Below are 15,357 nucleotides of genomic sequence, written 5' to 3' on the forward strand. Positions count from 1 at the left end.
ATAATATGATTAGGAGGATTTTTGCTCCTCACACATATTCTTTAAGATATTTTCCCATCCCCTCCAACTTAGGGTGTTCACGTGCATGAGTCAACTGGTGAATCCAATCACCAAAAGTAAACCAACTCACATTTTGATTTAACTTATTTAAGTTAATGTCTGGATCATTTAAACTTAATAGTATTTGGTTAAGATAGTAAATTTGACATTTTAAATTCACAAACTCAATTTATTGGCATAAAATATTATTATTATTATTATTATTATTATTATTATTATTATTATTATTATTATTATTATTATTATTATTATTATTATTATTATTATTATTATTATTATTATTGACGTACAACTATAATTTAGTTGTTGTACTTAATTTAATAAACGTATTTTAAATATTGAATGTGTGTTATGACCAAACTTTATGATTATAATATGTTCAAGTATTAAAATTTAAGTATAAACATTACTTAAGAATTAAAAAAAAAATAGCGACATTGTGGGTTACGATGTCAATCCAACCCTTCATAAATTAGTTTCGTTTGGATCGAGTTTCATGTAAATATTTTGAATTGAACATTAATCTGAATTCAAATAAAATTAATCAGTTTAAATATTAAATTTTGTCAAAATTGAACCAACTGAGTTGTGTCTATTCTACATCTCTAGTCAAATATATCCTCAAATGATGAATGATAAAAATCATACAATGAATTTTTATTTTTGGATATGTATGATTAATATTTTTTTATGCCGTCAAAAAAATATAATAAAATCAAATTTCTTTTTTGATAGCATAAAATCATTTTTTTTATAGAATAAAATCAATACTTTGTTATTAAATTTTTAATCATGTATAACGATAAGAAGAAACGTCAACTAAGAAATGTCAATATTATTAAGTTTAACGTTTGTCTCAGATTCAAACTCAAAATATCGCAGTTGCCTAAGTCAATTATGGTGAAATTTATTATCTCTTCTAAGAAAAAAAATTAACCATGTATAATTAAGATTTGTTTAGGCTGCCAAAAAAATCTAATAAAACCAATACTTTGTTTATTAGTAAATTTTTTACCATGTATTGAGCGTCAAGAAGAAATAGAAACGTGACAATGGTGCAAGTGGGGTTTGAATTAAACATTTCTACGTCTTGCCTTTGTCCTTTACAACCAGCTACAGGTACATATAATAAAATTGTATCTTATTGGAACACAGCTTTTAATATGCTGTCATTTTTTTTTCTCTAAAAAAATAGTTTTTTAATTTTGTAAAAATAAATTTTAAAAAAATATATATTTTAATAGAACATGCATATTTATATTATAACTACTTTAAAAACTTTGTTAAAATGCATTTTTAATGATATTATCTCATTAATCAATAAAATACATGACATTGATCACTTTAAAATAATTCTTTAATCATTAAATTATTGTATTATGAAGTGGTTAATATTTTATATTTTAGTAATTAATTAGATATATATTAAATAAATAGTTTATTATATAGATTTTAGCGGTTAATGAAATATTTAAAATATTTAATGGTATAAACTTGTGTATGTGTCACAAAAAGATGTCTCCATCATAATCAGAATCACAATATCCATTATGTTTGTACTTAGAAGTTTTCTTATAAAACAAGGTAAGGTTTGTAGTTCCTTTTAGGTATCTAAGGATTCTCTTAACTGCAGTAAATGTAATTCTCTAAAGTCAACTTCAAATCTTGCACGTAAATATACTCTAAACATGATGTCAAGTTTGGAAACTGTAAGGTAAAGTAGGGAACCTATCATTCCTCTATAGGTTTTTTGGTCAACTTTTTGACCCGAATCATCTTTTTCAAGTGAACAAATAGGGTGCAATGGTGTAGCCATAAGTTTGCAATCACTCATCTTTAAACTTCTTGAGAAGCTCTTTTGTGTATTTAGTTTGATGAATGTATACACCTTTTGATTTTGCTGAATTTGTATCCCTAAGAAGAACTTAAGGTCTCATATCATACTCATTTGAAATTAAAGCTGCATCAATTTAGAAAATTCTTGGAAAGAGTAAATTCAAGACCCATCAATTTAGAAAGTTATTTGCAAAGAGTGTCATTAGTAGATCCAAAAATAATGTCATCAACATAAATTTGAATAATAAGAATGTCATCTTCTATTGATTTTCTAAAAAGTGTATTATCTATTTGTCCTCTTTCAAAGTTATTTTCATGCAAAAAGTTACTAAGTCTATCGTACCATGCCCTAGGTGCTTGTTTTAGACCATACAAAGATTTCTTAAGTTTAAAAACATGATTTGGAAATTTAGAACTTTCAAAACCTGGAGGTTGTTTAACATAGACTTCTTCACTTATATAACAATTTAGAAAAGCACTTTTAACATATTTTTGACATAATGTAATGCTATTATTTGCAGCAAAAGAAGGTAGGATACGAATAGCTTCTAACTTGACCACTAGAGCAAATGTCTCAATGTAATCAATACCCTCTTGCTGATTGTAGCCTTGTGTGAGAAGTCTTGCCTTGTTTTTGACCACGTCACCTTTTTCATTTAACTTGTTTCTGAAAACCCACTTGGTTCCAATAATGTTCTTCTCTGGTCTAGGTACTAGATCCCAAACATTATTCCTCTCCAATTCATTTAACTCTTCTTGCATTGCAAGAATCTATCCATCATCTGCCAATTCTCCATCAATAAAGGTAGGCTCAATTGATGAGAGTAAGCCAAACAAACTGGTATCTTTAAATGATGATCTGATCCTCAAAGGATCACTTGCACTTCCAATGATTAGAGTTTCAGGATGAGATGTCTGGTACTTCCATCCATATCTTTCTTCTGACTTATCATGACTATTTCTGACTTAATAAGATTCATCCTTTAAAGATTTGTCATATTCTTCTGATTTTCTTGTATCCTTTGATTTTTCAAGTTCTTGTGGTTTGTCTGCATCTGCTTCCTTTGGTTCCGGTAAACCTACACTATCATCATCTTGCTATGACTTTTCAAGTGCCATCAAATTTAACATGTATGGGTTCTTCCACAATAATAGTTTTACTATTAAACACTCTACAAGTGTTGGATCTTTCAGAGTATCCAATGAAGGTACACTTTTGAGATCTAGAATCAAATTTACCAAGGTTATCTTTACCGTTCAACATATAACAAGTACAACCAATTTTTTTAAAATAAGAGATGTTAGGCTTTTTACCTTTCAACAATTCATATGGTATTTTATTCAATATAGATCTAATATAGACTATTTTGAATATAACATGCAATATTAATTGCTTCAGCCCAAAAGTGTTTTGCAACATTCATATCATTTAACATGATTTTGGCCATTTCTTGGAATGATCTATTATTTCTTTCTATTATTCCATTTTATTGGGGTGTTCTAGGAGAGGAGAAGTTGTGAGATATTTCACTCTCATTACAAAAACATTCAAAGAACTAGTTTTCAAATTCTCCTCTATGACCATTTCTAATCGTTACAATCTTAAGACCCTTTTCATTCATTATTTGTTTGCAAAATATGATAAACACTTTGTGGGATTCATCCTTACTTTTTAAGAATTTTACCCATGTCCACCTAGTGTAATCATCTACTATAACAAAGCCATATTTCTTTCCACTTAGATAGGCTGTTTTCACTGACCCAAAGTGATCTATATGTAAGAAATCAAGGGGCTTTGAGATAGAAACTGAGTTCTTAGGGGTAAATGAGTTTTTTTGTTTGTTTTCCCTTTTGACAAGCTTCACACATAATTTCAATTTTGTAACTAAGCTTAGGTAGACCTCTAACTAGTTGAAGTTTTGAAATTAATCTTAGGTTTGCATGACCTAATCTTTTATGCGAAATTAGTTTTTCTTCATTTACTGACATAAGATAATTTTGTTCTTAGGTACTCAAATTTGGTTAGGTCTTGGTTTGTTTGTCTTGAAAGATTTCGTATCTTTCCTTGTATTTAACATGGGACAAGATAATTTTGAGTGACTTTTTTTAGAGCAAACAATACACTAGATATCAAAGGGAATAGGTTTAGGTTCAATTACAGTTTCTTCAAATTCTATACCTCTTTTACCATTTCTACTAACTCCATAAATCATAGAAGCATATTTTCTTCTTTCAATTGATACTGCACTATGATTGCTTTTTAGAGTTAGATTTTTAACCTTAAGTCCAACAATATCAATTATTAAATTTGCATTCTCTGTTTTAAGTTTAGTAATATCAGTTTTCAGAGTTTGTATTTTTTGTTTTAAATTCAACATTTTGGTTCGTTAAAGCATTAACTTTTTTAATTAGATTTTTAGTTTCTTTCCTAAGTGTTTTCAATTTTAAAGATAATTTGTGATTATTATTTAAAAAATCATTTATATCAGTAATTAAATCAAATTGAGTAAAGTCATAAAATACCTCAATTTCTTCATATGCTGATTCAGTCACAGTGTCATAATTTGTGTTGGATCTAGATGCAAATTTGGTATGAACCATCATAGCCAAATCTGCTTGTTCATCGTTAGAGGATTCCTCCCATGTAGCCATCAGACTCTTCTTATTGGGTATGAAATCTTTCCTCTGATTTTTTCCTTTCTCCTTTATTTGAACCTTCTGACTTGATATGTCTAGGTTCATTGCATCCATATAAGATGATATTTTTCTTGTCATATTTATCATTCTCTCTGTTGGATTGTTTGGAATATCTTTGGGAAAATTTCTTCTTTCTGTTGTGCCACATCAATATTCTTCGGAGCAATATAGCCATCTTCCACCAAGTCCCAAAGTTCAGGATCTTGTGAAATATAGAAACTTCTCAGCCTGTCTTTTCAATACTCAAAATATTCTCCATCAAATATTGGTGGTCATTTGATGTTTCCTCCAGCAGCTTCTTCATTGAATCTATACATATTGAATCCTTGGATATTTTTTCAAACATTGTAAAGTGCTCAGTCTTGACACCGAACTATTATGTCAATTGAAGGTGCAAATATGAGAAAGGGGTTTGAATTATGTCTGCCAAAGTTGACAACTTTTTGATAATTTATAAATAAATAAAAAACTAGTTTGGTTTTGGTGACTTACTTGGAGTAGAAGCAATCAGATTAAGAGGTAGCAAACAATGAAAGCATACATAATTTGACACATAGATTTATCTTGGTTCACTACTAACTTGGCTACATCCAGTCCCCTTATTCAGAAGGCTTTAATTCACTAATTCAAATACCTTGAATTACAAAACATCTGATCTTCCAAGCCAATCTTCCTAAACAGCCTAACAGCCCCAAACTTCTGAGGAACTAACCACCTTGACCCTACAAGTCAAGTCTTCTCCTAACAACCTGAAAACTCCAGATTGAAGAAGGAACTAAACCACTATCGGGTTGGATACAAAAGATTTAAACTTGAGTAGTTGCTTCTACAAAGTTGATATAATAATAGTTCTCACACTATAAGAAAAGAATATTCATAAAATATTTCTAACTTGAACAAATATTTCTGTCTTTGAACTCTAAGACTACTATTTTATGCTTTTCAATGATTTTCTTCTTCAACCTTGAGTATCTATTTATAGTTAAAATTTGGGCTTCAATTTAGTCATTGTTTAATTATGAATTGTATTTTGTTCAGATTACGTTTGTAAATTCTTTAAATTGATTCTGTTTCTTTTTTGTTTAAATTGAGATTGTAAATTCTTCAAATTGATTTTGTTCATATTTTTTTGTACAGAAATCTTGATCAAGTCTTCTACAAATCTTGACCATATATTCTTTCATACTCTTTGAAGTCAAATATATTGTTCTCATAAAAAACTTTTGTTATCATAAAAACTCTAAGTATAAAATAAATTTGGTTCCAACAAAGTTTTTGAGCAATTAGTACCAAAGACTAATTGGTTTTCACCATCATAGATATATTTACCTCCATGAGGGAGAGAAATAAATGTGTTTTTGCACACTTTTTCATTCACCATGGTTTTGTACCGCTGGGTTTACTTGAAAAGTTTGTAATGAGGCAGTTCTCGTATGGAGGATGTTCTACTCTTTTTCCTTCGGTAGGATTTTTTCCTAAAGAATTTTTACTAGTAAAATTTTCTTGAGGCATATCATTAATGAATATCCAAGAGAGAGTATTATGAATATACTTGGTGGATGTTCATTCTTTTGTCTTTACATTCCCCTACCTTCTATTAGTAAATGGGTCTAATAATTGCTAACAATACTAGTGGTCTTTGGATGACTATTCACTTACCTAAATGTGTCCGATAAATAGGACTCATTTTGAATTGTAAATGTATATTAGAGAATAGAATAATACAAAACTCTCATCTATCATTCTTGTTCTTTTTCTTTTAGTTTAATTTTAATAATAGGAACTAAAAAAATGTAAATATTTTATTGGAATTAAAAGAAAATTTTAAAATTTTATAAAAATAAAAACTTATTTAACTACGTCATGATAAGTTGAATGAAGTGTTAAAAATTCCAATATGTCTAAAAAACGAATTTAAGACATCATTTAGACATAATTAGCCTTAAACTTTTGTAGACAGCAAAAGACATAGCTAAAGAAAAGAAAGTTATGCACGTATGCCTAATGGAGGGAACTTAAGTATGAAGTTCTACGCCGTTTAAGAAACTCACTTGTATGTATTGCTCTATCTGTCCCAGCATAGATAATTCATTTGCAAAATAAATTTATCTTAAAATAAATTGTTATTTGAGTTAAAAAAAACATAAAGTGTTTTTCTAATTTTCAATATAATACTCTTTGGATCGCACAATGAGTATAAATTTTATTTATTTCATACATATTATTTCTTCTGTCTTAAAATAATTATATTATTTAGTCATGTCACATATATTAAGAAAAATATATAAATAAAACAAATAATATTATTTTTACTAAATTATCTTTGTTAAGTATTAGTGTATTGTCAGTGTCATAAATGCATAGTAAGAGATATTGTATTGAAAATGATGCACATATTATTAAAATTTAATTGCAGTTTTAGTTTCCTATTTTAAAAGTCGACAATTTTGGTGCCTCCCTATGATTTTTTATCTAAAAAATGACGACATGATATGCTTTAAATAATGTTTCATACGATACGATGATATAGAATGATTAAAACACATAAAATCATAATAAAACACTGTAAAAAAATAATTTTCAACTTCAATTTTCTTTTTCATATTTGAAATTTAATTAATGACATTTAAATAAGTAATGCATCTAGATGATTCTATATCATGTAATTGCATTTCACGTTATTTAAAATATATCAAATTATTATTATTTTTAGATAAAAAATATGAGAGATAGACCAAAACTATCAACTTTTAAAATAGAGGGATCAAAACTGCAATTAAGTCTATTAATAATTAAAAAGTACAGTTGAAAAAAAGTGCATTGAAAATTGAAAAAGTCAATTATTTTGTGACAATTTTTTTTTTAAAATGTGTCAATTATTTTCGGGCAGAGGGAATAATAAATAATAACTATAAATAAAATAAAGAGAATAATCATTTTATTAAAATCTGTCAAATTTTGGAAGTGGTGTACATTGGAATAATTGAAGGGTAAAATGGAAAAAAAGTTAAAGTTGAATTAAAAATAATTTTTAACTTATTTTTTTGAAAACTTCTATTATATATAACACAAAATGTATTTGCAAATTTTGATAGTATTTGAATAAATTCTTAACTTGCTTTGATTTTATAGAGACATAAATTCCTGATAAAATATTACGGGGATTAAAAGTTGAAGAAATTTTTTATAGAGACTAATAATGAAATTTTTAAATTTTATAAAGATTACGAATATATTTAATCCTTTTTATTATTTTAAAAAGGTTTTGTTACAACATAGTCATTCTATTTGAAATTTTTATTTTCAAAATATAAAGTTAAACATAAAATTACCAGTGCGAATTATCCACAAACAAATGAACAAGTTGAACTCTCAAATAGAGAAATCAAAAGAATATTAGAGAATTTTGTAAATCCTTCCAAAAAAAGATTGGTCTCTCCATTTAATTTATTTATCTACACCAAAAATACAAATTTTCAATTATTTTATAGATTTTTTTGCATTTAATTTATTTACTTTCTCTTTTTCATAGAAATAATTTACATTTTAGTAAAAAATATATTTAAATTGACTGATAAAATATTGTTGAGCTTATTTTTTAGCATTAAAAATAATGTTGAGATTATTTTTAAGTTTTCTTTTGGATTAAAAATAATGTTGAGCTTATTTTTGAAGACTTCTATTATATATAACACATAATGTATTTGCAAATTTAGATAGTATTCAAATAAATTCTTAACTTTTGATTTTATGGAGACAAAAATTGCTGATAAAATATTATTGGAATTAAAAGTAAAAAAAAAATTATAAAGACTAATAATGAAATTTTAAAATTTTATAAGGATTAAAAATATATTTAATACTTATTAATATTTTTTAAAGGTTATGTTACGACATAGTCATATAAGTATTTGAAATTTTTATTTTCAAAATATGAAGTTAAACATAAAATTGTCAATTCGTATCATCCACAAAAACAAATGAACAAGTTGAACTCTCAAAGAGAAAAATCAAAATAATCTTAGAGACAGTTGTAAATCCTTCCAAAAAAAATATTGGTCTCTCCATTTAATTTATTTATCTACACCAAAAATATAATTTTTCTATTATTTTATATATTTTTTTGAATTTAATTTATTTACTTTTTCTTTTTCATAAAAATAATTTACATTTTAGTAAAAAAATATATTTAATTTGACTGATATAAAATAATTATTTATATATTTATCAGTCTAACATGAACTAAATATTATCTTTATATTTAATATATCAATCTAAAATAGTTAATATGGTCATTGTGATATCCGACTATTTTCCTATATAAGCACACATCTATAGTCTATCATATGTACCGTTTACAATACAATACAATATGGATACTAAAAGGATTTCTACTCTCACAATGGTATTTTTATTGGCTTTCTTTGTTATTGCATCAGGTACGAAATAAATTATTAAATTAGATAAAATTTTAATATTTAATGTTGTAATTTTTCACTTTAAACTAGTTTTCCTTTTAAATTCTCACTTACATATAACAATAATTTCATGATCGCTTGTATTATTTGGATGTCTAGATTTGTGTCAAGAATCTGAAGGAGCAAGTGGATACTATTCAGGTTACGCATGTAAATCAGATGGAGTTTGTCTACCCAATTGTCCTAGAGGACAAATTGGAAAATGTTTGAGTGGGAAGTGTTGGTGTATGGACTATCCGCCAAATGCCTAAAATATTCCCAGAGTTTATTACTTCAAATTTCAAATTAAGTATTGAAATATTGGAATATACTCATAGTTTATGGGATCTAGTAATATGTCCAAATACAAAGTCAATAAGAAATAAATATGTTGTTGAATAATAAAATATTATCTTATAAAAGTTACATAAAAATTTAAATTGTTTATCTTTCTTTATTAATATAAAAAAGTAAAAACACATTTTAGTTTCTAAAAATATGTGAAAACCAATTTAATATTTGAAAAAAAATATAAATAATATTTATTTATTAAGAAAATACATTTGGATAATTTAGTCTATACAGAACAATATTCTAAAATGGAACAATTAAGTCCCTAATAATGATTAAAAATAACAAATTGACCATTTATAATAATTTAAAAAATATTTTGAGTTGTACAATATTAAAATGTCCCTAAATAATTTATTATTCTACATAGATACATCATTTTCATTAGTATCTAAATAATGTGTATTTGATTTGGGTACACTGCAGATATCAATTTTTGGATATGTTATTGATATTTTTTTAATTTTGAAGTATTGTTGATATTTAATTGAGTAATCATTTTTATTGAGTGACCTTGTTTGAATATTAAAGAAAACATATTAATAAAAAAGAATGAGTTGTTGAAAAAAATTAGTTTGAGACCTTTTGTGTTATTGCTTTAAGTTCACTCACACACGAGCGTGTTGTTGCTGCTGGCCAGAGTTTGAGGTCAGTGGTGTATTATGTTTTAGTATATGAAAAATTAATAAATTATTTATTTATTTAATATTAAACGAATGTTTGCATTTTTATCTCTTATTGATACGTTAATTACGTAATTACCCTCAACTGAGTCAACATTCAACATCTGATCGAGTCTTCATTCTTGAATCCGTGCATCTGTTTGTTGCCCAGTCAAACCTTAATCTTTGGACCCATACATCTGATTATTGCCCGGTCAAAAACCTAAAAAAGTTTGGAGCGCACGTTTCTTTGCTCAAAGACCTAGGGAAGTTTGGAGCGCACGTTTTGTGAATCGGGACTGATGGATTGCTAGTTTTTCTATGATCCAGTTGTAGATTTCCTATCTAAATAGTGGGTTCTCCTCAGTTGGAAAAACACAACAAAAGCTCTTCGCATCTGAAGTTTTTCTCTACTTCTTCCCTTTTTTTTCTTCTCACTTCTTATTTTTCTTTTGAGTGGTTATAGTACCATAGTACGAGTGGCAGCCATCTGACTGTCATTTTGAGGGTCTAATTCTAGAACTATTTTCTACGGTGCAGTAGAACTCCGATATAGTGTATTTGAGTTGTTTTATCATGGGGACTTTGTGGTTGATAGTCTACCTTTCACTATTTGGACAGTGTCTCGAAACATCTTAAAGAGAGCGACCTAGTCCGCAACTCAACCCAGTAATACTTTTGGTGACATAAATTGATTTTTAAAAGATTTTCGAAACGCAAAAACAACAATTTTAAGACGTTTCTTTCTGCCATGTCTACCGACGAAATTACTGGAATAGGTTCTTCTACTTTTGATTTCAATAAACTGTTTCGGTTTGAGGGGTGTCACTTGAAACGATGGCAAAATAATATGTTATTCTTCTTAACCATGAAAAAGGTTGTCAACGTTTTAAAAGATGACATTCCTGTTATTCTAGAAACAACTGAACAAACAGAAAAAAATAAAAAGCTGCTGAATTAACCCAATGGAATCATAATGATTACTTACATAAGAATTATATTTTGAATGGACTTGTTGATGATCTATATGATTACTGTAGTACCAACATCAATACTACTAAACAAGTATGGGAAGAAGAAATATGTTATTGAGGAAGTTGAAGCCAAAAAGTATGATATTAGTCGGCCCCTTAAATATCAGATGACTGATGACAGATCAGTGGAAGCTCAGTCTCATAAAATCTAGAAAATTGTTGGGAGATCATCTATATAGGTATGTCGCTAAATGGATCGTTTCAAATTGATGTTATTATTGTCAAACTGCCCTCTATTTGGAAAGATTTTAAAAATTCTCTCAAACATAAAACAAAAGAATTCTCTCTAAAAAGTTTGCTAACCCGCCTCAGAATTGAGGAGGAATCTCGTAAGCAAGGCCAAAAAAATAAAGTTCTTCTTGTTGCAAGACCAGAATGGTGAGTTACGAAGTCTACCCAACCATTCATAATTAGATTGGTTTAGTTTGAGTTTCCTGTAAATATTTTGAGTTGAATATTAAAGTCAATTCAAATAAAATAATCCAATTTAAATACTAATTTTTATCAAAATTGATTAAATTGAGCCGTCTCCATCCTATCTCCAATCAAATATATCTTCAAAGTATGAGAGATGCAAATCATACAACGATTTTTTTTTATATGTATGATTAATATTTTTTAACGTTTCCAAAACAATGTAATAAAATCAAATATTATTTTTTGATAAAATAAAATCAATATTTTGTTAGTAAATTTTTAACCATGTATTGAACGTCAACACTACGCGAAAAACTGCATTTTACAACGCTTTTTTTAATCCATTTACAACGCTTTTTCAAAAAAAAAAGCGTTGTGGAATCGAGCATTGTAAAAGATACAACAGCACTTTTAAAAAAGCGCTATAAAACATGTAAATATAACGCACGCTTGTTATGCACATTTTACAGCGCTTTTTCAACAAAGCGCTGTAAAATGCACACCCATTATATGAGTTATGAGTCTGCTTTTAGAGCGTTTTTTAACAAAAGCGCTGTAAAATGCTCACCCATTATATGAAATTATGGGTCTGCATTTTACAGCGCTTTTTTGAGAAAGCGCTGAAAATGCACACCCATTATAAGAGTTATGGGTCTGCTTTTTAGAGCGCTTTTTAACAAAAGCGCTGTAAAATGCACACCCATTATATGAAATTATGGGTCTGCATTTTACAGCGCTTTTGTGTGTACATTTTACAGCGCTTTTTCAAAAAAGCGCTGTAAAATGTACACCATTATAGCGCTTTACAACAACATTTTACAGCGCTTTTTAAAAAAAACGCTGTAAAATGTGTTTTTTTTTAAACGCTGTAAATTAAATATTTGAAATGAAAAGCGCTTTTTATGGCATTTTTTTTAGAAAGCGCTGTCTTTTATCTTTTTATCCAAAATTATTTTGATCCAAAATCAGTTCACAATCAGTGCACACAACAACAAAAAATATTCAAATACCATAAGCAGTTCACACAATCAGTAGAACAGAAAACAGAACTCTGTAACTTAATTAACATATATATAACTCTGTAACTCTGTAATTTACAACCTAATTAACTACATTCAGATAAATATATATAACCTAATTTACAACCTAATTAACTACATTCAGATCCATATGCATGTTCATATATTGTGTCCTATGATCATATACATATAATAACTAACAGAATATACATAATATGCACTAGCTACCATATAACATTCAGATCCCTTGCCTAACAGCAAGCTATTTCCCAGAAAATCAAATAATTTGCATGTCAAGCACATACTGACACCAGTCGTCCTTTAATTCCATCAGATCTTCCTCAGAATATGATGGACTAGAATTGTCATAGTACTGCAATATAAAAATTGAACATATTATATTAAGTTAGTATCAAATATATAGATAATTTATATATGAAAATCATATAATGAAAATACCGTACCGTTTATGGGATAATAGTTTTATTCTTCTCAACAATCTCCTTCATGAATCTCAATATGTAGTACCCACAGTCGATGTTATTTGTTTGACGAGGGCACTTTATTGAGATCCATGTAATGTTATTAGACTTCTGCTTCGACACTTTAGCACCTCTTTGAGCTCGATAAACTTTTAAGGCACTATCGAATGAATAAATGTGATTATTAGAGCATGAATATTTATATATATATATATAAATATATATATGTAAGAAATAAATGAATATTACTTACGTGTCGAGCATAGTCTTTATTTCGGGGTGATTGCTGTAATTGCCATGCACGGGATCCAAATAGTATATAACTTCAGAGACCGCATTGATTGCAAATAGCACCCAATGTGCCCTACAACAACAAAAAATTGGTTAAGCAATTTTGTTTATACACAACTAATAAATTAAATTCTCATCAATTAAAAAAGATAAAATTACGTACCCTGAATTATATGGTGCCAAGAACAATTTATCACTTTCTATATTTCCTAAAAACATATCTACAATGTATTTCTTTACATTGTCTGGATCGAGTTTCCACATCGACATCTTATGCGGAGACAAGAATGAGTATTTATTTGACAATTTCCTCGTGCACACGACCTTCTCGTACAAAAACCTTCAATGAAAATTTTAAACTAGATTAATTACCAATACATTTAATTAATTACAAATAAATGCAATTAAAAGTATTTTTTACCTTATGTACAAGCTGATTACAGTAGCACTCAGCTCCTTATGTTCGAGAAGTTCGTACATGTGCTCCTTTTCGAGGTATTCAACATACTCATCTCCAAATATATCTTTATTCATGTGTACAAGTAAGTAGTAAGTAATTAATTACCTCGGGAATACTCTTCAAACCGACGTTGCAACTCCCGGTTTCACTCTCCATTTGTATTTCAGGTTGGAGCTGAACCGGAAGTTGCTTGTCTTTATTCGTATTCACCAAGAGTGCCACTTGCTCTGATAGGATTCTGAGCTTCTCTAATACTTCCTCGTTGGAAGGTTTTTGGCGCTTCTCTTGAGGAAAAAAGCTTTTGGGAGTTACGCCAAATCCTTTCCCCCTCACTCGACCGGAATACTCAGGGACATTAAACACTTTCCCAAGAATGTCCCTGCACGTATCCTTGTTGCCCTCTTGAGTTTCAGAACTTTGTTCAATAGTTTCCTAAAATACATGTAACATTAAAAAGATAAGTTCAATAGCATTTTTAAAATACAATATTAAAAAATATTAAAGTGATAATATACTTACACAAAGTTCTACAACTTTTTTGACATTTTCATTATCAACCACTCCTTCTTTATTAACACGCGCTTCCTTCCACAATATATGACGACCCAAGGGTTGATCGGCTTGGGTGTCTTTTCTCTATTCGTTAAAATCATAAACAAAATAATACAAATTAGTTACACACTATAGTTTATAATACAAATTACTTCATTATATAAAAGTGATGTTTAATTACTTACAATTTGTTGTTCAAGGCGTGCATATCCCATACGTGATTTCTTGTATGGGTGTTTTGGGTTGCTTGCCCGTTCGCGATTTGCCTTACTAATATTCTATATAAAAAAAAATAGCAATTGTGTAAAAATTTAAAATACGCTACGAATATGAATAATAAAACACAAATGCTAATAAATTAATCACTTACGACAAACGCGGGGTCAGAACGTTTGGAAACAAATGCTCTCCATTCATCCTTTGATATATAATGTTGATATATTTTTGGAGGTTCAGCACTTGTGTTTCCTTCTCTATCTTTTAGATAGAAATTTGAGAGATGGGATCTAAATCCACGATGGATCTTTCCAGCAACTCTCAAAACATAAGACTTTCGTCCCTCATCAAGAACAAAAGTCGTCTGCAATGAAAAAAATTATAAGTAAAGTATTTCAACGAAAAAAATTATAAATGACAAAAGAGTGGATCAAAAAATTTACTTGAATGTCATTCCATATAATATCTTTGGCATCCTTCAACGCCTTATCTCTCCAATTGTCAATTGTAATTGGGACATTTTGACGAACAACAACCCCAATATAGCTTACAAACATAGAGCTGTTGGGGTCAACTGCTGACCACTCTCATTCCAGCCAACCTAATAAACTCATATAGTAAGTACATGCTATTAAAAAAAGATAAAAAACACACAGCAAACAGAGTATAGTATACCTCAAATTTAATGCCATTACTCCTTACTTTAATGACTTTTTGCATGATAGTTGCACCACGTTTGACTTCTTTTTCATAAGTCTTAGAGGTGCCAACTTCTTCATTTTGACATTCTAAATCTTTGTTTGTATCCATTTAACTACAACAA

At 28.3% G+C, this 15,357-nt stretch overlaps 1 protein-coding gene and 1 long non-coding RNA gene across 2 annotated transcripts; both read right to left on the bottom strand.

Annotated features, from left to right (window-relative positions):
- Positions 1-13,268: 13,268 nt before the first annotated feature.
- LOC140920282 (uncharacterized) lies at positions 13,269-13,841 on the bottom strand. The gene is made up of 3 exons (XR_012163017.1): positions 13,728-13,841; positions 13,470-13,646; positions 13,269-13,379 (listed from the first exon to the last, which is right to left on the bottom strand). It is a non-coding gene; the product is annotated as an uncharacterized lncRNA (long non-coding RNA).
- A 362-nt stretch (positions 13,842-14,203) lies between these two features.
- On the bottom strand, positions 14,204-15,102 carry LOC140920619 (uncharacterized). The gene is made up of 4 exons (XM_073369391.1): positions 14,978-15,102; positions 14,689-14,898; positions 14,504-14,596; positions 14,204-14,402 (listed from the first exon to the last, which is right to left on the bottom strand). Exons 1-4 carry the CDS (start codon positions 15,089-15,091, stop codon positions 14,265-14,267), a joined length of 555 nt encoding a protein of 184 aa, XP_073225492.1. The 5' UTR covers positions 15,092-15,102; the 3' UTR covers positions 14,204-14,264.
- Positions 15,103-15,357: the final 255 nt, after the last annotated feature.

Source organism: Cicer arietinum, chromosome 5 (assembly GCF_000331145.2).
Source record: "Cicer arietinum cultivar CDC Frontier isolate Library 1 chromosome 5, Cicar.CDCFrontier_v2.0, whole genome shotgun sequence".
Lineage (NCBI taxonomy): Eukaryota > Viridiplantae > Streptophyta > Magnoliopsida > Fabales > Fabaceae > Cicer > Cicer arietinum.

Bases quoted from the DNA above. Each gene is read 5' to 3' on its own strand.
- LOC140920619 (XM_073369391.1), bottom strand. From the start codon at position 15,091: ATGTTTGTAAGCTATATTGGGGTTGTTGTTCGTCAAAATGTCCCAATT. The intron at 14,899-14,977 runs GTAAATTTTTTG...TTTTCATTGCAG, and splicing joins TTATATGGAATGACATTCAA to ACGACTTTTGTTCTTGATGA. The intron at 14,597-14,688 runs GTAAGTGATTAA...TTTTTTATATAG, and splicing joins GTTCTGACCCCGCGTTTGTC to AATATTAGTAAGGCAAATCG.